Source organism: Sebastes fasciatus, chromosome 12 (genome assembly GCF_043250625.1).
Source record: "Sebastes fasciatus isolate fSebFas1 chromosome 12, fSebFas1.pri, whole genome shotgun sequence".
NCBI classification, from domain to species: domain Eukaryota; kingdom Metazoa; phylum Chordata; class Actinopteri; order Perciformes; family Sebastidae; genus Sebastes; species Sebastes fasciatus.
Window position 1 is genome coordinate 18,630,393 of NC_133806.1, and position 21,681 is coordinate 18,652,073.

Consider the following 21,681-nt stretch of genomic DNA (forward strand, 5'->3'; position numbering starts at 1 on the left):
ATCTTGTTTTAAAGGGACTGTTTGTAACTTCTTACACGTATAAATCAATCCGGGTCGGTGTCCCATGCGCGCTCGCGTGTGGCTACGCTGTTCAGACAAGACTCCAACACAAACTACACGGAAGCACCAAAACTGCAAATTTATATCTAGTGAAGCCCGTCTTGCAAAACAGTGTTGGCCGCAGTCGGAGGACATGGGGAAGACTGTAGCTTTGGTCTGCAGGGCCGGAGTCTCTGCTGTACTCTGCTCTTCTGCCTGCCTTTACTCACGCACCGCACTCGTTCTCGCTATTTCGCTCCACACTCACGTGCATGCGCGCACACTACACACTGCAGGAGAGTTAGTTTAGCTTTGACAATATCTAGTGAATGTACAGTGGACGTTTGTGCAGAAATAAATGCTGCAGCTCCTCCAGACCAACAAAGATCTCCTGTGTCTTGTGAAGTGACGGGGCTCCGCAGCGAGAAGCGTTATCGTCTCCGACTAAAACTCTCGTGTCTTCCCTGTTCCCTCCGGTCGCGGTCGGGAGGCTGAAGCAGGAAAAGCCAACACTAGGATCAGCATTGATTCATGGAGAGACCTTCGTCTGGTCAGCTAACATTACTGCCAAGCAGGTGAAATATAGAGTGATATTGTGGTTTTAGCTGACGTGTGTCGCCTCACTGTTTTGAGCGACGCTCGTTCATGTCTATGTAGAGCGAGCACAAGCGTGAGCCCGACGCTGACTTTCATTGACTTAACAGCCACAGGTGTCGCTGTTAACAAGCATTTCTGATTCTTACAAACAGTCCCTTTAATATTTGTAAAATCTCATTATCCTAAGTAGGAATTTGATTTTCAAATACTCCAAATTCATTCAATTTAATTCATGATTTTAAAGACATTTGTCAACAAAACACAACAATAATCACATGATAAGGCAACAGGCCACTGCAATCGATGTGCTCGACGGTCGTTTCTACATCCTCAGTCAGGGCCGTTAATGGATTTCAGAGCGCATCAAGCGGCGTGTAGAGATAAACATGGAGCGAAATGTTGGGTCGCTTCAGGAGCAGGCTCTGAAGAGAAAAGAGAGGCTGAGAGCCATCAGAGACAAACAACTTTACGTAAGTATCTTGTTTTCTGGTGTGTGGTTTCGGATAAATGCAACATATCCTCTAGAAAACGCCTCGTTTTGTCTTTAAGGTAACTTTAGCAGACTTAGCATGTAGCTAACGTTAGCATCATCATGTAGCTGGCAAATCAATCAATAACTCTGGTTCTTAGCTTTATTGTTGTGCTGTGAGAGGATGTAGGTTTAGATATTTAATTCAGATCTAGTTAAGTTCAACATGTATGTTGTTTGTAGTTGTAGTTTATCTGGTTTTGCAGGTGAAGCTAATTTCTGAAGCTAACTTGTGTGGATCAAGCTTCAACTAGTGATGTCTGGTGAAGTGGTGTTACAGTCAATTAAGATGATCAATTAGCTTATAGATCCTCTGTGTGAAATAATATAACCAAACAGAAATCACATGTTCAACAAGCCTCTCAACAAGGCTCTTGATGGTATTTAATATCTACTTGTGTGGTCTTTTTTTCCCCTTAGAGACAATAACAAAGTGATTTAAGCTCTACTCATGTATCACAGTTAATATCTTAGCTAAATCTTAGTTAATAAGAATGAATGAGAACTAAAAACGATGTTTTTAACTGCCACGACAATGAAAAACACACCTGTGGATGAATATGATCAGCTTCAACTAGTGATGTCTGTTACAGTCAATTAAGATGATCAATTAGCTTATAGATCCTGTGTGAAATAATATAACCAAACAGAAGTCACATGTTCAACAAGCCTAACTTGTGTGGTCTTGTTTCCCCCTCAGAGACAATAACAAAGTGATTTAAGCTCTACTCATATATCAAAGTTAATATCTTAGCTAAATCTTAGTTAATAAGAATGAATGAGAACTATAATGAAAAACACACCTCTGGATGAATATGATCAGCTTCAACTAGTGATGTCTAGTGAAGTGGTGTTACAGTCAATTAAGATGATCAATTAGCTTATAGATCCTGTGTGAAATAATATAACCAAGATTCAAGATGTTTATTGTCACGCCGGTTATACAGGTACAAACGTGTGAAAGGCTTTTTGCTGGGAAGCTTCATTAAAATAATAAGTTATATTACAACTATAAAAGGAAATACTTTGTACAAGGCATATTAAGAACATATACAGTATATACAGTATAAGATATATGATTGAGGTACCAAACAGAAGTCACATGTTCAACAAGCCTCTCAACAAGGCACTTGATGGTATTTAATATATACATATCACATGTTAATGCTCCTCTACAGACTGAGCTGAAGCAGCAGCTGTATTTGCTTGTAATTTAAGACAAATAGTTGATGTTCAGCAGTGCCTTTAACAGATAGGTCCTCAATATCTTGCTGAAGAGGCTGGTGGCGACAGGGAAGGAAGATCTGCTGCCTTAAAGAGATAGGAATAATTTGATTTAAAAGAAAAGGTGTCTGTTTTCAAGTATTTAATGACAAAAGCACACCTTTTTTTAAAATACACCAGATATTTAGGGCTGCCACTGGTCATTAAGGTCTTGGAATTTAACTTGTAACACATAGATATATTTTTCAGATGGGGAAATTGGAGAATTAGTAAAATAATCTAGAGAAAGTCTGAGGGAAATTTCCACTGATCAGGCAGTTTCTGAAGAATATAACATCTATTTTGCAACTTCTATCACAAACTTATTACATTAAACAGCTGTTTTTTTAACAGTTTTCTACACAAACTTAACTACTCTTGAGATGTTTGTCGACTTCATAACCATCTACAATATTTATTAGGGCTGAACGATTTCAATAATTGGGATTATTTTGACTGATATTGCGATATTAGGAGAGAATGATAATTTTGACGTCATTCTCATTTTCATTGAAAAACATAATAAAATTATTATATTATCTTTTCAGGGATCTGTAACAAACAAAAGATTTTTTTTTAAGCCTGTAGAATATGATGTGTAGGCCAGGACATCTCTGCAGCACGACAATATTTAATTTAAAATGGTATTTTGCCACACTTTTAACTTTTAACAAATATTGCACCTTCTGCGATTTTAATATTTCAGTAGGCCATGTTGCTATTTAGATAAAATTGTGATTAAATGTGCAGCACTATTATTTATGAAGCTGAAAATAACAATAGCTGACCAGGATGAACACAAGAGAAAGACCCTCCTATGCCACTCAGTTTTAAACTGGACACTGTGACAGTAAAAACACACTTATTGTGGAAGGTGGAGGAAGCTTAGTCAAAAGACAGAAGTGAAAACTGAACTTTTACTGATGCAAAAGAGGATTTGATTGAAGAATGCATGAAAAGTGCAGATGAAAAACTGTGTAGAATCTGTGAAAAAAAAACAATAGCAACTACAAAGAGCAAAACAATAACAGCACATCTCTGTGTCCACTACCACACACTGAACAGTGAAATTTGTAAGAAGTGTTTGAGAATTTTATCGTATCAGTTATTATCAAGATGACGTATGCTGAGCAAATGTTACCTGTGATTATAGTACTATCAGAATGCCATATCAACACACACCTTTGGTCTTGACCCGTGTATTATACAGGTCTGAGAGCAGATTGTTGCACCAGAGTTTCAGTTTCTCAGCTGGGCTGCTGTCTGTGTTGAATCATATAAACATTACACACAGTTATTCTGCTCCGCTATGACAATCTTTCAGTTCTAGATATGAACTCTTCTTGCAACAGGAAACACTTTTCAATGTGCAAGCCACTGTTTTGGCAGTTAGGGTAGCTTGTGTTAAGCAGAGGCATAATGGCTAGCAATATTTGATAAATGACTCGACATTCCTGAAGCCGGGGGTTGTTTTCCTTTTGTGCTGCAATTCAGGAATGAGTCAGTCCCCTGAATTGTTCTAGCAGGTGAACAGGAAACCTCTTCAGGAAAATGCACAATGGGAGGGGTTTGATATCTTTGTTATCACTTTTCACTGGGGGTCAATATCATTTTTTTCTGCATTTCTGCAAGCCTATTTCATCATGTGTTTCCCCGTTGTTTACGTGTGGTTGGTTTAGTCACTTTAATGATGGCGTGATGATATTTCAACAGGGGCGAGAGCAGGAAGATGGGGAGCCAGAGAACAAAAAGGCGTCACTAGAGGAGCCTACTGAAGTAAAGCACAGGTTGGTTCATCACACCACACACAAAAATGTTTATTTGTTTGTTTTTGTTTTATTTTTAATCATATTCTTAAAAGCATATCATGATTTGTTCAACTATATCTTTCTGTAGCTCGTCCCTTTTAGCTGAGTTTTTTTTAAAGCTGCACAAACGGCACTGAAACTGATATGGAAGTGTACACCATCAGAGCATTTATCTGAACACCGTCTTCATGTAACACAGTGCAGGTCATGAGATGCAGTGTTTACACTGGGCTGGATCACAGCCTCCTGCTATTAGCTGCTCAAATATCCTGCAGCTCACTCAACTTTGTGTTAGTTAGTTAGTCGGTAAGAAGGAGCAGCCATCGTTCCCGTCCTACAGGACCTTCTTTTTTCCATTGTTTATATTTAATGACTGCACTGACGGCACCGAGGGAGTGCCGCTTTATTTCCTCCAGTCCAACAGGACAGATCTCTCTCATGAGAATGAGAATAGCAGCAGAGTTAAATGCTTAATTTAGACAATTGTCAGTGAAGAGAAAAGTTCAGTGTTGAATGTACTCTGGGGTTTCTTTCTAATCGGTGCTTTGAGAAATCAAGACACGCATTTGTAGCAGGGTGTGAGTGTAATGTATCTTGTATTAAAATTTCATGGGGGATCAAATTGCCAAACTCAGGCATGAAAGAACACAACAATCAACATGTTTGCCCTAAAGTTATTGCTACTCAAATGAATGAACCGCAAGAAAACAGTAGAACTGTACAGTCTTTTTTTATATCCCTGTGTGTTATCATACATTCCTCCAAGCCTATTCCACAAAAGGCACCAACTGCACCGTGCAGCTTTTCCTGTTGCATCTTGTTTGGTGTTGTCATGGCTGCTGTTTTTATTTTTAGATAGACAGACAGGTAAGTCAAATATGATTCAAGGAAGTTCAAAAGCCTCTAAAAATATTGATATGACTAATTACATGTTATCTCTGTAGTCTTGTGTGTTAAATGAAAAGGCTGATGGTTGTCTGGAGTTATTTTTTGCTCTGGTGAATGGAGCAGGTAGCTTGATATCAGAGTAAACATTTGAACACTGCTGCCCCTCCTCCTCCGCCACAGTTCACTCTAAACCTTTTCAGAGAGCCACACTTGGGTCAGCGCTCTCAATTCATCACTGGCTCTCTTTGATGCCACAGCGTGCTTGAAGTGGAAATGTGTAAACACACTTTAACGCTTTGGACGCATCAAACTAAGAGACGGTTCAGAAAAAAAGGAAGGCAGAAAATTTACACACGCACACAGTCTGTACATCCTGTTTTTTTTGTCCTGCTGGTGGTGGAACATTTTTTAGTCTCTGTTGGATGTTAATGGCCGCAATCATGTCAAAAATGTATTGACTTCCACTAATTATCCATGACAAAGGATCCTAAAGATTATGGCGCATTTGAATCTGCTGTAATATTCACAGTCCTCATATGATGTATCTTAATGTTATGGTGACCTCTTGACCTTCCCTTTTGCACCACAACTTCCTCCAAAGAGGACCTTTGTCTATTTGCCTTATTTACTCTTTCATCCAACACCATCTTTAGACCAAACTATCAATTTTGTACGAAAGATGAATAACTGCAAGAATGTAAATTTCTCTTCTCTGGCTGTACAATTAATCAAAATTTGATCGAAATCGCAATATGCCATACTGCATTTTTCGCAAAATTTGTCAAAGAGAAGATGTGTCAAAATACCATTTTAGATTAAATATTGTGGTGCTGCAGAGATGTCCTGGCCTACACATCATATTCTACATATTTAAGAAAACATCTTTGTTTGGTAGATCCCCACAAAAATCACATCATAATCATTTTAATATGTTTATCAGTGAAAATGAAAAATGACGATGTCAAAATTATCATCCCCTCTTATATCGCAAATCATATCTCAATATCAGTCAAAAATAATCGCAATTACATATTTCTTCAAAATCGTTCAGCCGTACTTGATAGTCATGGCTCTTTGCACAAGTGACACCCTTCCACCAAAACGTCCACTTCCACACAATGCGTTTTTATAATGCAGCCCAATTGCAATTAACCAATAGAAAATAATGCTAAGATTGTGCTGAGTACATTCATGCTTCCGGGAGGAAAAACTTGTTGATGACATATTGTGCGCATCCTTATTTATTTATGTTTTTATTTCATCACAATATGATCTATTGAAGGCTGATGGCTTATTAGTTAGTTCTGGACAGATGCCTTCTGGCGTCTCCAAACTCCACGCTAAGAAACTTGCTGTCAGGGCATCTGGACTTTGTAACACTGCGACTGTGGAGCTTAGGTTGACAAAATTATTGAAATCTTTAAATTCATTTTTTAGGCCCTTAGGACAACCATTGACGTAGTTTCCTTCTGTTTATTTAAAGAGGACCTATTTTGCTTTTGTGCTTTTTCCCCTTTCCTTTAGTGATTTATATCGTTTTTTGTGCATGTAAAAGTTCTGCAAAGCCCAAAGTCCACACCAAATGGAGTTACTCTCCCCCACAGAAACACCGCTCCTGAACATGCCTGAAACACCTTGAAAAGTCCCGCCTTTTTATTCCATAACGTGGTGATGTCACCAAGTAACACATTAGCATAATACCTGCGTAGCGGCTAGTTTGGCACGCCCTCAAACAAAGCTAGTTAGAGCGGAGCTGGAGCGGAGTCCGAAGAGTTTAGTTCGGTTGATCGATCACAACAGAGTGGGCCAGCGGACCAATCAGAGCAGACTATGAAAAAATTAAAGCATTTGCCCCTGAAAATGAGAATAATAGGTCCTCTTTAATTAATTTCATTATAGTTATATAAACTCAGTTTATCCAATATTTATATTAAGATTTTGCTTTACTTCAAATAAATTGTTTAAAAAAAACACATTTTATTATTTGATTAATTGTGACTGAAATATGATTGACACAAGAGTTCAATTTAAGGATGAGATGGATAGAAGGACATAGTCCTCTTCAGGAGGCGTAGAGAGAGAGAGCGATGTGTGAACTAAGAGTGGCCCTCAGTCAGCCAAAGGCAGAACATGACTAGCATTCCTGCCCATACCCATACAAGGCATCGGTCTGTCTGTTAGCAGCAGGGGTGTGATGAATGTATCAAGAGTGTACTCTCTCGAGCCTCATCACAAATCCGTGTTAAGCTCAGAGCAGCTGATAACTCTCTTGGTCCGTGCCTCGGTCAGACAATAGTTTACCTCTGCTTCTGGACTTTCTGTATAATACGCAGAGATGTCAGCTAAGCTTGCCAAGAATTCCTCCGTGTAGAGATGTGATGAAAGACTGCGTAATTCAGCATCAAGGACAGCATTCCTCAGCTGTTTGCTGCTCTCCGCAAGTCTGTGCCCAGGAGCAGGTGGAACATGTTAATCAGACGTGTTCATAGGAATAAAGAGGGACATTATGCCCAACTTAGACATTAGATGTGCAGCTGTGTAGGGTTTGCAGATGGTCTTTTATGCGTCTTAATCTCCGGTGGCATAGATTTGCCTACACTGCCACCTCCTGGATGGTCACAAGAATGTGGGGAAAAGAGTGTTAGCTGATAATGCGTATTGTGATTTGTGTCCTCAGAGAGCTGAAGCTGAGGAATTACACTCCAGAGGATGAAGAGCTGAAGGAGAGGCAGGTTCCCAAAGCCAAACCAGCATCAGGTGAGAACTCTTCAATCAGATGATTTCAAAGTCACCTTGCTGTTGAGTACTGTTCATATCACATTGCCTCTAGGGAAGGTCATAATACACGATCAGCTACTTGAGTATTGCTCACAGACTCCTGCTGCTGTTATCACATATTATAAATGACTGATGATAAATATTCTTTGTTTGCAGTGGAGGATAAAGTAAGAGACCAGTTAGAGGCAGCTAATCCAGAGCCCATCATTGAAGAAGTGGTGAGTACTCCTTTCTGTTTAGATGTGATCTCTTTTGTTGAAGAAGCGTAGTAGTTGTTGTTGTAGTAGTTGTTGTTGCCAAATTCAGCTGTTTTCTTTCCTCAGGATTTGGCCAACCTCGCCCCAAGAAAACCAGACTGGTAAGATGTTTTTGAAAGTTATTGTAAGGTGCATACAAACTATAATTAATTAATTAATTATAATTAAAGATAATTTGTTACTGACGTTGTGTTTTCATTGTGATTCTGCATCTAGGGATCTAAAGCGTGATGTGGCAAAGAAACTGGAGAAGTTGGAGAGGCGAACACAGAGAGCCATCGCCGAGCTCATCCGTTAGTATATTTTCCTATTTTGTGTTTTTGCGGTTTATCACTGACTTTTCCTTGACACCACAGAGACGAGCATGTCTGAGCTAGGGCGTGAATTATTAGGCTAATTGCTTTGTGGTTTCCAGATTCCTCAGAGGCTTGAAGCCATCAGATAACATCAGTGGTGCGATTCCTCCACCGATGTGTGATCCACGTTCTAATAATAGGCAGGAGCTTTCATGGAGAGCACAGAACACGTTTAAATGTAAATTGGTTTTACCTCGTTTTCATGTGTGACATTGAGAGTACAGGTAGCCATATTTTGAATTAACATGCGAACTCACAATAACCCGATAAATATGTTTATCGTGGCATGTAAACACAAACCTCTTTCAATTTGGTTTTAGCTTTCTGTGCATACTCAGACAGCCTTACAGCTACATTTTGATATAAATCTGCCAGCAGTGTGTACTGTCTGTTGGTGGGACAACAGGGACGCTTGATTACAGGGTGTCAACGATGCACTAAACCTGAATAAGACTACATGTTGACCGTACAGGTTTTTCAATGGCCGATGCCGATATTTAGAGAGCAGGGCGACTGATACATAATGCCGATATCATCTTTTTCTTTTTTTTTCATCTGATAAAATACAACAATTTCATAATTGAATAACTTAATATAACCCAATAATTTAACAAAATTGCTGAATGAACATTTATTTAACACTGTTATTGTCTGCATTGTGTCTGTTTGCTTAAGTAGATCTGCATTCTGTCTGCAGTGCTCTTAATTTAAAGTAAAAAAAAAAAATCTATTAACTAAATTAAATATAATCAATAAACTAAACCTATGTAAAAAAAAAAAATTTATGAGTCAAAAATAAATAGTGTTTTAGTGCACTTGTCAGCAGATAGCAGCATCTCCTTGTTTCTGAGAGAGAATGAAAATTTGCAAACTTAAATAAATAAACAATGTTAGTTTAGTGGCCTTCCCTGGTGTAGGCTAACTTCGTTCCACAGTAACCACATTGAGAAGACTGCCTGCAGATGTGTCTGCAGACCTGCAGCCTGTCTGCGTCTGTCAAACTGGCCTCGTGAGTGCAGGCATTGGCCAATGCCAATGATCTCAAAATGGCATTAATTGGCCCTATTAATCGTTACTACTGAATAAGACCGTACCCAGAGTTATGGCCAGTATGCAGGATCTACACATGAATGCAACTAGCGATTGATTGATTGATTGATTGATTGATCAGACTGACAGTGAGTGTTTGTGTGTCCAGGGGATCGTCTCCGAGGCAGCGAGGAGGAGTTGGCCGAAGCGGTGGGAGCAGTAGGAATGGAGGAGGGAGACTCTGACTGAATCCAGGATGTGACGGGTAAATGAAAGGAGACGACAAGAGGGATGGCCTCAGTTTACTGGGACTGTGTTGTCACATCTGAGTTGTGCTCAAAGAGACGGACACTTTTCATCACTGCAGGGAGTAAAATAATGTGTCAGGTCTTCATATTTCGTAGTGAGTCCTGCTTCATTGCATTATTACATATTATTATGTAGTAGTACATTCCGTGTGTGTAGTTTATTGATGTGCATTTGTAATGTAACATCAATATCTTGTAATTTTTATATTTTCAAGTAAAATATTGTGAATTTTTTCAATTATTATTTTCATGCATTTTTCCTTTATTTGAAAGTTGGGGTGGGCGATATGGATAAATCCTTTATCACAGGATATGTATTGAAATGTCATATTGATATATTTTGTGATATTTACACTGACGCCAAAATCATTAAGGCTGCAACTAACGATTATTTTCATTGTCGATTATTTTCTCAATTAATCGATTAGTTTGGTCTATAAAATGACAGAAAATGGTGAAAACTGTCGTTCAGTGTTTCCCAAAGTCCAAGATGACGTCCTCAAATGTCTTATTCTGTCCACAACTCAAATATATTCAGTTTACTGTCATAGAGGAGTAAAGAAACCAGAAAATATTCACATTTAAGAAGCTGGAATCAGAGAATTAAAAAAAAAAAGAATTACTCAAATTGATAATCAAAATATTTGGCGATTAATTTAATAGTTGACCACTAATCGATTAATTATTGCAGCTCTAAAAATCATATAAAAATCTTTATAAAATAATAAATTAAAGATAAAAATATTTCCAAAAGCTAATTGTTTGCCAAATTGCCCCAAATGGCCTCATACATCCAGAGATGCTTTTGTGCTACGTGTCACGCCTAATTATATTATTAATGTTTTGTTGTTGAGCATCTAATAAGAGAAAAGACACTTTTTAAATACATCATATTTATTCAGAAAAGTATCTGAAAATTCACTCTCTAGTCATCAAGTGACCCCTAAGCACTCATGGTAGTTACTGCAACATTAATTAATGTCTTGCTACTATTTAATCAAGTTAGCTTTGATCCAATGGGTGATAAATATGATGAACAGATAACAATAAGCTGTTTTTGGTATGACATTCACTAGTGATATCTATTGCAAGCACCTAAAAACCTGTTCTGAACTGAAACGCTCCTATTCTTTCACAATAAAGTGCATCTTATATCGTCTCCGTAGGCCCAAACTGTCTCCTCGATTAGGAGGGTATTGCACCGTTCATTATATTACCACTCTTCTTAATACAAGGCCACCTGCTCCCTTCAATCGCTTTCCTCTGTTCTCAAAAGGCTCTAAAGAGAAACAGAAAGCATTCAATCACTGCTCTTCCAAAGTTCACAAAAACTACACTAATATGTGACTTAAGTGTCATTGAAATGATTAATAGCCCATACTTTGACTACAAAACAGATTCTCCTACACACTGCAGTCTTCAAAAACATTGGAGGTGAAGCTCACAAACTACAGACATTTATAGCAACATGATTAATACTGCAAAAAACGGAGGTGTTGATATTGTGGCTCTGGAAGCTTGTTGAACGTGATGCTGCTCTAAACACTGTGATGATCAGCGAGAAAAGCCGATAAGATAAATCCTGGATTTTGGTATTTAATAAAAGGAAACTGATATTGTAGTTCAAGGAAGCATCTAATCTTAGACCTTGGGGGAGTCGGAGGTTGTTTTGGCTCTCAGAGTGGAAGAATAAATACTCCTGCATGCAGATTAGCTGATGATGATGACGGGTTATCGCTTGTCAGAAGCAGAAAATGGCAAAGAGGTGGCCTCAATACCGAACCTCAATCCGAGGCTGGCGTTAGGGTGCCACACAGATTTAGCCCTTGAGCAGGATTGCTGTTGATTTTGTTGATACTGTAGCGTTATGGTTGGTTGGTTTGGTAGGGTGGGTGATAATCTGACTGGTGCATTCATGGCTTCCTGGTAATCACTGGGAACAGGGCTTTCAGTCGCACTGTCCTCCACCAGATTCGATCTTCCTGGCTGCAGGACCCAGCTCCACCTTGCACACCCTCTGGGCAAACTTCAGTGAGCACAATGTCTCTCCCACATTACTATCCAGAGCAGACACCTTTTAGTAGAAACAAAACAAGCATCAACAAAGACTCAAAATGTAATTTGCTGCAAATATGTCACACTTCTAAGGCTGAAAATCGATACATTTGGAGCAGTAATCTCACCTGCACCACCATGACAGTCTTGCTGCCTTTGCCCAGGGAGTCTTGTAATAAGTACGTAAGGCGGGAGTTCCTGAAAGGGATGTGAGTCTGCCGAGCTCTCAGTGCCTGAATGACGTCCCCCAGTGACAGCAGGGAGCGGTTGATGTTCTGGGCCTCTTTCAGCCTCTCACCCTCTGCACCAGACTTCCACACCCTCTCTGAGCCAGCCAGGTCCACCAGGTTCAACTTGCCTGAGGTAAGAAATGTTAATTCAGAGTTATGGTGAAATGATAAAGAGAGAACCCACATTGGTCTGACTGAATCCTGATCAGAAGCTTCTCTTTCTCAACCTTCCTTCCGCTCAAAGACGGCAGATATTCACCATGGTATCCCTTGGGAAATATTGTTTTTATTTCAGCATTATGCAGTAGTAGCTCAGCCCTCAGCTTTAATAAAACAGGGATTCAAAGACGAATGCCAAAATCTCATTCAGATTTATAGCAAATATTAATAATAAATGCACTTTCCCTGTATAGAAGGAGAAATGCATTATGTGTGACTGACCGGTGGTTTTGGAGCCGGTGGCGAGGTCAGTTCCCTGAACGGTGATGCAGAGCAGAGCGTGGGAGCGGGAGCTGTGCTGGTTCATCTGAGTGCCGAAGGTGATCCTGTTCCTTCGGGCTGTGGCTAAAATCTTCATAAAATTAAGAATAATCAGCATAAATGTAATGGTTTATTTTTGTAGCAATTGGTAATTCAGTATCATATCAGCAGTGGTGGAAGAAGTACATTTTCATTGAGTAGAAGCAGTAATACCATAGTGTAGAAATACTCTTTTACAAGTAAAAGTCCTTCATTCAAAACAGTTTACTGAAGTAAAAGCACAAAAGTATAAGCATTCAAATATACTCACAGTATAAAAAGTAAAAGTAGTCATTATGCAGAATAATATATTATATTATTGGATTATAATTGTTGATGCATTAATGTGTTCATCACTTTAATGTTGCAGCTGGTTATGGTGGGTCTTATTTTTTACTATATATACTGCCGGGAATCTTGTGAACTTCCCGCAGGGATCAATAAAGTCTTAACTTATAATAATAATAATAATAATACTAGGGATGTCAATCGATTGAAATATTTAATCACGATTAATTGCAAATTAGTTGCCCATATTTTATCTATTTGTCAAGTATTTAATACTCTTATCAACATGAGAGTGGAAAAATATGCTTACTTTATGCAAATGTATGTATATATTTATTATTGGAAATCAATTAACAACACAAAACAATAACTAATATTGTCCAGAAACCCTCACAGGTACTGCATTTAGCATAAAAAATATGCTCAAATCATAACATGTCAAACTGCAGCCCAACAGGCAACAACAGCTGTCAGTGTGTCAGTGTGCTGACTTGACTATGACTTGCTCCAAACTGCATGTGATTATCATAAAGTGGGCATGTGAAAATCACAAAACCAGTTTTTCCTCGCCAAAATTTTGCACAAGTTTGTAGCGTTATCACATTAACTTTGACAGCCTTCAATAATACATCATAATTTATTTGTTGATTACATTTTGTATTATTTATCTGAATCTGCAAAGTAACGAAGGGTTTTCAAACAAATGTAGTGGAGTGAAAAGTACAATATTTTTCTCTGAATTGTAGTGGAGTAGAGGTATAAAGTAGCATAAAATGAACATACTTAAGTAAAGTACAAGTACCCTAAAATTGTACTTAAGTACAGTACTTGAGTAAATGTACTTTCGACCACTGCATATCGGTATAGATTGTTTAAAACAGGCAGTGTCACCTTCTTGATGTGCTGAAAGCTCTTCACTTCGATGACCCTGAGGCCCGGCACATGCAGCTGTCCTGTCCCGTCCGGGTTGATCTTAATGTCCAGTTTCTCTCCGTCCTTACTCAGCAGGTCTCTGAGAAACAAAATATATAACGCCAACAATAAAACGAGCAGCTAGTAGTAGGTCTAAAAGGAGATCCAAAGAAAAGTGCAGCATACCGTACCTTAGCACCTCGTTGTAGATCTCCACAGAGCTGACGGTGACCGTGTAAGACCACATGTCCTTCCTCTCCTCGATCTCACTGAAGAGATGTTTCAGGGCTCGCTGGTTGATGCCTGGGTTCTCCACACTGCCCTGAGAATCAAATGATACTCAGCATGCAGCTTACATCATGGACCGAATACCTGTACTGGTATGTCATCACTCTTTTCCTCCAATAATGCTATAAAACTAGAGAGCATACCTCCATTGTATGGGTTTTTCCAGAGCCAGTCTGTCCATAGGCAAATATGCAGACCTGGTAGCCATCGATGCAGGACGTCACAAGAGGCTCAATCTCCTGAAAGACCTGAAGAGAACCAACGAAGGGTTAGGAGTTCTTGTTACGGATATATTTCCTGCATTATGCTGTTCGTTTTCACACCTCTTCCTGCGACGCCTGAGGGTGGAAGACCTTGTCCAGTTCAAAGATGCGACCCTTTCCTTTGTTCAGCACAGTGAGCGAAGACTCGTTGTTGGAGTCCGTCGTCACCACCACAGACTGGCCCTCCTCATGCTGGTCCTCCTTCAGCACAGGCTTCACACGACACAGCACCCGGATGTTTCCTAAAACCAGAGGGGGCCAAGTTAATGATGCAGATTTATTTTCTGCAGTGAATTTTATTTTGTCTTCTCTGCATACCCTTAAGCTCCACCAGCTGCTCGTGGTACTTCCTGCGCAGTGCCACCTCCTTCCTATATTTCTCCAGGAGGTCTTTGTTGGCTTCAGACATCTCACTGAGAGCTGCTGTAATCTGCCAAAGACAAAACACAGCAAAAAAAGTTCTTCACTAGGCTTCGCTTGTCCCCTAAATACATAGAGTAGACATCGTGATGTGACGTCATGTACGTACCTGTTTCTTTGCATCACTGATGGCTGCTCCGTAAAAGTCCGAGAAGTTTCGAACCTGACTCCTCAGACTGGTGTAATCGGTTTTCATGGAGCGTAAAGTTGGAGGGAGTGCTGTCAGACGTTTCTGCAAGCCTGACAAAAATAAAAACGCCATTTAGAATCACGCTCAAAAAGAGTTTTGTCTCGTTTGGCATGTTGGGAAATGCACTTATTCGCTTTTTTGCTGTGGGTTGGATGGGAAGATTGATTTTGACTATTTAACATGTTATATTGTGTTTGTTTAATCTGTATAAAAAACCAAAGTGTAAAACGTCAAGTTGCGTTTTTATACATGGGTCATGTGTGAAACTATTTCTTTGATAGGTGCTGTGACTTCCTGGAGTCTCCACTGGTTGCCTGGCAACCTCACAGTGATGACAAGGAAGTCCAGGAAGTCATCTGCTTCTGGCCAAGAAATAATCAATCAAATAACTCCCCTGTAAAAGTATGTTTCGTTTTTACACTTTGGTTTCTGTGTGAGGAGATATAACATGTTAATTAGTGTGATTGAGAGGTCATCTAACTCTCCACAAGAAAGCGAATAAGTGTATTTCCCAAAATGTTCAACTATCTCTTTAAAGACATTTTCTCTTTCTTCTCCGCCTGTGGTGGTTTGATCATTTTAGTGTAACTCACTGAAAAACTGGTCCTGCAGGTTCTGAAAGTGCTCGGCTGAGCAGGTGGCTGCAGCCTTCACAGCCTCCTCCTTCCTCTCCTCCAAGTGGCCGATCTCTTTCAACAGCTCCTCCCTCAGTTTACTGATTTCTCGCTCATACGCTGCAATCTGTAAAAAAGGTTCAGCACAGCGATTTGTCAATCTGTCAGCTCGACTGGTCCAATCTGTGCAGGCACAGCTCTGTAATGAGTTCATCTGTCAATGAAATTGATCCGAGTTGTGAATTTCCAGCAGCAAAGTGGAAACTTACTCCTTCTAACTCTTTGATTTTCTCCCTTTTGATCATCTGTTCTCTAAACACTGTGCGGTTTATTTACCCCTCTGGACTTGTTCAATTCTGTCACTTTCAGATTTTTTAAATCAGATTTGATGGCATCAGGAGGAACATCTAGGATTTGGTGCCAGCTTCCTCGCCTCCTAGTGGCCAGCAGCCTTCAGTAACAATATGTGAACTGATGGATATTTAGCATTATTATGGAGCATTATTGTCAAACTCCCACATTACAATTTATGTCCAGCTTGTTGCTGCCTGGGACACGTTCAAAAACTGGTGTAGCACAATTATTTACTTCTAAAAACATAGACCCAAGACAATAGTTTTATACAGCATGTTAAAATCTGTGTATTAGTGTGTATGAACACTTCACAGCAGATGTGACAGATAAGAATTCCCACCGAACTAGTTAAGCGTGAATGGCTTGGCTTCTGTTTGTTACCTTGTGCTGCAGATTACAGCTGTATTCATCGGACTTCCTGATGTGTTCCTCCAGCTGTTTGCACCGCTCATTCTGATTGGACAGCTTATCAGACAGCAGCTCGTTCCTCTGTCTGGCTTTGGTCAGCTGCTTTAGTGTGGCCGGTGATTCCACCTCCACAGTCTGGGTGACATACTGAGAGAGAGAGAGAGAGAGAGAAGATATCAGATTAGAGTCATCTACTAAAGATAAGGAGGCCATGTGTTAACAAATCTCACTCTCAGGTCAGATTTACCTTCACTGCTGGCTCCTTGCCTCTCTCTCTATCCAACTCCAGCTGCAGCTCCCTCACTCGGTCCTCTCGTTTCCTCAGCTCCTCTCCTCTCCTCCACTCGCTTTGTTCGCTCTGTCGCTCCAGATGTGAAAGCTGATCAGCACGCTGCTGTAGGGACATCTCCAGCTGCTGCACTCTGCTGCGGAGGCTTTCATTCTCCTAGCAGAGCACATAAAAAAACAATGTCAATTTTAAAATATGTGTGTTTGCAGTCACTTGGGTAGCACGTCAGTGAGCTCTCAGGTGTGCTGGTGTGTCTCACCTTGATGAGCATGGTGCTGGACTGGGACGGGATGGCTGACAGCTGCTGCAGGAGGCCTTGGGTGACGCTCAGGTTCTGCTTCAGACTCTCGTTCTCTGCTGACAGACACAGAACCCGCTTCTCCGAGTCTGTGGCCCCCTGAGGACATGAAACATGAGGTTCAGCATAACAATGAGAATGCATCAATGCAATTTCAAAATGCTATTCTTCTCATACATGTATATATCTTTGGAGATGAGGGTTTCTTCATCATGAATTTATATTAAAGGTGTTATACAAGGCATGCTGACTGTTGTGTGACTCTTTTACAGCATTACATTTCATTCAGTGCGTGTGTGGGCAGATGTGGCAGCTTTGCTGATGGCGTGGAAAGTGACAAAGACTTAAGTGACAAATGATTAAATCAATAGTTCACTGCGCTTACGGTGGCTGTTCTCAGTCTTGACAGCTCCTCCTCGCGCTCCTCTATGCAACCCTTGAGCTCATCGATCTGTGCAAGAAATGAGAGGGTTAAACCTTTAACGGAGGACAGTTTTTAGTCCCACAGCGGGGAAATTTGCAAAATTTCCTGTGGGATTAATAAAGGATTATCTTATCTTATTTTTGACTATAGACAAGTTTGTCTCCCTATTTCATTCCATTATTTATAGCACAATGTGAACGTGATTTAATTCTGCAATTCTGCTTTATTTATAAAGATATGCACGTAATTCTATCTCTATAATTTTCTTTCCAAATTCTTATGGGCATGAAAAAAAGCACATCATAAATTCTAATCATTAAAGTCATTTTTAGAGATTTTGTAATGAAATATAAATTTGAACTCAATAAACTCTATTTTTGATCAATTATTTATGGACTTCAGGTAACAATTTTTCCTAAATTAAATCAATATGCAGCTGCCTACCTGCTGGTGAAAGGCCTGTATACGAGAGTGTCTGTCCTTTTCCTTCTGCTCCAGCTGTGAGTGCATCAGGCGGAGTTCTCCTCTCAGCTTACTCCTCTCACCCTGCAGACCGTACAGAGACTCAACCAGCCTGTGGACCCCAGCTTGGGTCCCTGCATCACTGCTGGACTCACCTGGGGGACATAAATAATAAGAATCAGCCTCTCCATCATCATCATCATCAGCCTGAATACTGACGGCATAACTAACAGAAATCATATTCTGTCATCTTTGGACCCATATTCATATTAGGCCACCCAGAAATAGAACCAGCCAACATCCTCTGACCTGTTTTCTATATGTTTTCAGGTCTGACTAATTTCTACAGTACGCTTGAGTGCTTGTGTGTAAAATTAATGAACGTTAAGTTTGCACTTAAAGCTCTTTCACACACCATGTAGCCACCGTGCATTGCAGTGAAGTTAACATTATCGTTGCCGTGTTTCAACTCTCATGTCTCCTGAGCAACTTCTCCTGCAGCTTCTCACGTGCAGCCTGGAGCGAGGAGAAGGAGGAGGAGGAAGGTTTATACGATGCAAGTTGCAACAACCTGCTAAAACTCCTCTATTGTTCATCAGACAGGAACCTGAGCAGCATGCTCCGACAGCATTTTAATCACTTTCTTCCTCCTCAATGATTTATCAGCCTCTGTCACCTCTGATTTTCATTGCAGGGCCTTATTCTAATTCTATCAACACGCCATGTCAGGTTTGCTGTATCACAATGGTGCAGGGAGAGGTGGTGATGCCAGGAAAAAAAACATGGAGAGGCTACAGCTGTGCATCAGGGGTGTTAAAAGAAACGTGATAACTCTGCAGAGGCACGGAGATAGCTTTTTATATTTGAAAACCGCATCTTGAAATGATGAAAAACTTGTTTCCTCAAACTGAAAAACAGATGATGATCTCTTGTTACATTCTTGATGAATGACCACTGAATGGAGCCCTAGCCATTCATTTAAATCAAATACCGAATAGAAGATCACAACACAGCCAAAATGCACATCCAAGAGACATCACTCCTCCTCCACTTAGGCCTGCACGTTGCATCACAGTAAACAAACAGACCAAATGGCCTTGTAACACTCGGGACTCCGGGCTATATTTAGTCCAACACAAGTACACGTGGCGCCTTGCATGTGCCAGACCTTGTAAGTGCATTTGCAGGGAATAAAACAGCACTCTCAGACTTGTTTTATTCATGACAGAGAGCCACGGAATCACTATCCAAGTACTAAAGACCCTTGCCACAGAATTATGTATCTGACGTCCTGCGACTAATGAGAGCCAGTGAGCACGAGGTCCTCTCCTTAAACACGCCTACACACTGAGATTCATATAACCCGGTGTGGTTATCACACACGTTGTCATACATAATGAAATGTTTCTCTGAGGCTGCATCAGTCAACCTTGAGGACAGAAAGCTGATCTGTCTACAGCGTCATGTGCTTGTTAACATGCATGATGTAAAACAGTGCAGTTGGTACGGCTATACCTTCTGCTCCGAGGTCAAAGAACCATCTGGTCAAATCTGAAACACAGCAGATACCCACATCTAAAGCTTTGAGGTCAGTGCTAGTCTGGCCTCTTGACTTAAACAAACGCCCACATAAATCTAATCAGTCTGCTCTTCTGCTGATGACTCTATTCTTCTATAAAAAGGTGTACTGGTTGAAAAAAATCTAATCTTGAGTGAACCAGCAATGGATAAAACATATTATAGGACACTGAGTTGAACTACGTAATGACTCCCTCTCAACTCCTGCTCACGGTTTTATACAGTAATGTAAAATTATTGGATTTCCACAACTGTAAAACGCTGGAACACTCTCATGTATATTATGTAAGCCGGTGGATATACACCTATTATGAGGAGAGTGTGAAATTGGCTCTCTTTATTCATTGTCCTCCTAATCCATCTTCCTCCATCCATCACATGATCTCATCCAATCTCAAGTGTCATATCGATTGAAAGATATCTCTAGTCCGCAAAGTGCCATTTTCTGCTTCTCTTGTCACACCAACCAATCTATTTCTGTGTTATTAAAACAGCCTCTTGACCTCTCTGTTTTTCATCATGTAAACCCATCCATCTTGCCCCTTAATTTCACCCTCCCCCGATCCTTTCTTTCCTCTCTCCTTCCTCTCTGGGACAATTCCCTTCCTTCCTCACCCTCGCTCAGTGGACTGGGGGTCTGCTGCAGGCTGATGGCCTCCTCCAGGCTGCTGATGATGCTGCTCTTGTCCCTGAGGCGCTGGCGGTAGGACGCTCGCAGGGCCTTCATCTGCCGTCGGTGCTGGATGCGGTGCCTCTTCAGCTGGACGCGGTACTGGTCGGCCTGCTGCTGCAGCTGCTGGAAGTGGGAGTACTGCTCCAGAAAAGTCAGCAAGTGGGACATCACCGCCACCAGGGGAGACTCCGTCAACTGGGCAGCACAGACACAAACAAAGTTAAACACAGCAGAGGCTCCTGTTTGGGGAATTTATGCATCAGGTGAGCAGCTCACTCAAGGTGATGACACAGTTTCGTTACCTTTGCTGTTGTTTCCAGCTGCACCTGTGAGGCCCTCCTCTTCTCAGTCTCCTGCTTGAAGGACAGAAAAGCAGCCAGAGGAGTGCATGCTGGCATGTCTGGGCCATCCTCCTCACCTTCATCACTCAGAGACACTTCATCACTGTCACTGCTACTGCCTGGATGACAACAAAACACATAAATGTTAAAGAGTAAAGGTATGTATGTACTAAATAATCAATTAGTAGAAACTCTCCATATCGTTAAATGTTGTATGATTCTTCTATATCATATGACAGCCTTTATGTTGGACTATAAATAAACGCTATTTGAGCACTCACTGGATTCACCATGCCGAACATAAGCCTTTTTTCCCTTTTTGGAGGTGTGGCCATCTCTCCTCCTGCTCCCTGTTTCCATGGAAACAGGTCCTTGCTCCTGAGCCCAGCAACATACATTTAGGGTCAGACAGTTATACACAGGCAAAATATTTACACATTTCATACAAAGAAACGCACACAAAAGGCAGAACAATGACACCACTAATTTCTACATCCTTTAAGATTGAGCCTTTTTTGAACTGTCAGGTGGGACATGACGCATGCATGTTCCCCGTAAAAGAATATATTTATCCTGACAGAGGACCCCCGAGGCTGGACATGATGTGGCTAGACCTACGTCTGAGGAAGATCCCTCCAACGCTTCATCCTCCTCCTCCTTCTTAAAGACAGTGTAGAAGATGTAGACTAAAAGGGAGTAGAAGGCGTACATCTCTACGCCGCCCAAGAGTCCCTGCAAATGACAGATTAACTCAGTAACCACATAGATCTCTAACATGCAGCAGAAAAGCAGACAATATTCAATTTCTTACCCTGATATTACTGCAACACTCAAGTCTTGACGATGATCAAAAGGATGCATGAATGTAAAAACGTGTCTCGACACATCAGGACTTCTCCAGAGACTACATTTATTTTCTATTTTAACCATCACCCCATTCCATCACGCTGAAATCTCTTTTACCTTATCACATATCTTGTCCTCTTTGATGATGAAGATCTGACATCCCAGTCATTTGTATTCCCCTTTCACACTCCATCTGTGCTGTCAATGACAAAGCTTCCCATGCAGCCCTTGTTCTCAGAGCTGCAACAGCATCCCAGCTCCTGTGTGACTCCCTTTCTGCCGTTCTCTCTCCTCCCCCTTTCTCCTCCTCTCCACTTTGCTCCATCTAGAGGCTGCATCTGCCGCAAGCATGCTCAGTGCAGTTTCCTGATCCGCTG

At 40.7% G+C, this 21,681-nt stretch overlaps 2 protein-coding genes across 4 annotated transcripts; one reads left to right on the forward strand and one right to left on the reverse strand.

The window, feature by feature from the left end:
• Positions 1 to 946: 946 nt before the first annotated feature.
• ccdc12 (coiled-coil domain containing 12) lies at positions 947 to 10,090 on the forward strand. The gene is made up of 7 exons (XM_074653828.1): positions 947 to 1,106; positions 4,142 to 4,215; positions 7,802 to 7,881; positions 8,059 to 8,120; positions 8,226 to 8,260; positions 8,376 to 8,452; positions 9,714 to 10,090. The coding sequence occupies exons 1-7, from the start codon at positions 1,023 to 1,025 to the stop codon at positions 9,791 to 9,793; spliced, it is 492 nt and encodes a 163-aa protein (XP_074509929.1). The 5' UTR covers positions 947 to 1,022; the 3' UTR covers positions 9,794 to 10,090.
• A 1,301-nt stretch (positions 10,091 to 11,391) lies between these two features.
• On the reverse strand, positions 11,392 to 21,663 carry LOC141779147 (kinesin-like protein KIFC3). 3 transcript variants are annotated; one of them, XM_074653821.1, is made up of 21 exons: positions 21,422 to 21,663; positions 21,270 to 21,294; positions 21,077 to 21,190; positions 20,740 to 20,836; positions 20,420 to 20,577; positions 20,060 to 20,312; positions 17,849 to 18,021; positions 17,366 to 17,431; positions 16,942 to 17,079; positions 16,641 to 16,838; positions 16,367 to 16,540; positions 15,611 to 15,758; positions 14,937 to 15,067; positions 14,726 to 14,837; positions 14,468 to 14,649; positions 14,288 to 14,392; positions 14,048 to 14,178; positions 13,836 to 13,956; positions 12,579 to 12,708; positions 12,036 to 12,265; positions 11,392 to 11,926 (listed from the first exon to the last, which is right to left on the reverse strand). In XM_074653821.1, the coding sequence occupies exons 3-21, from the start codon at positions 21,167 to 21,169 to the stop codon at positions 11,801 to 11,803; spliced, it is 2,766 nt and encodes a 921-aa protein (XP_074509922.1). In that variant the 5' UTR covers positions 21,170 to 21,190; positions 21,270 to 21,294; positions 21,422 to 21,663; the 3' UTR covers positions 11,392 to 11,800. The 3 variants fall into 3 exon arrangements, with proteins under 3 accessions (XP_074509922.1, XP_074509921.1, XP_074509920.1); XM_074653820.1 differs by lacking the exon at positions 21,270 to 21,294 and having other exon boundaries at positions 21,422 to 21,660; XM_074653819.1 differs by having other exon boundaries at positions 21,270 to 21,655.
• Positions 21,664 to 21,681: the final 18 nt, after the last annotated feature.

Bases quoted from the DNA above. Each gene is read 5' to 3' on its own strand.
- LOC141779147 (XM_074653821.1), bottom strand. From the start codon at position 21,169: ATGTACGCCTTCTACTCCCTTTTAGTCTACATCTTCTACACTGTCTTT. The intron at 20,837-21,076 runs GTAGGTCTAGCC...TGCTGGGCTCAG, and splicing joins TGGAGGGATCTTCCTCAGAC to GAGCAAGGACCTGTTTCCAT. The intron at 17,432-17,848 runs GTAGGCAGCTGC...TTTCTTGCACAG, and splicing joins TACAGGCCTTTCACCAGCAG to ATCGATGAGCTCAAGGGTTG.
- ccdc12 (XM_074653828.1), top strand. From the start codon at position 1,023: ATGGAGCGAAATGTTGGGTCGCTTCAGGAGCAGGCTCTGAAGAGAAAA. The intron at 7,882-8,058 runs GTGAGAACTCTT...CTTTGTTTGCAG, and splicing joins CAAAGCCAAACCAGCATCAG to TGGAGGATAAAGTAAGAGAC. The intron at 8,453-9,713 runs GTTAGTATATTT...TTGTGTGTCCAG, and splicing joins AGCCATCGCCGAGCTCATCC to GGGATCGTCTCCGAGGCAGC.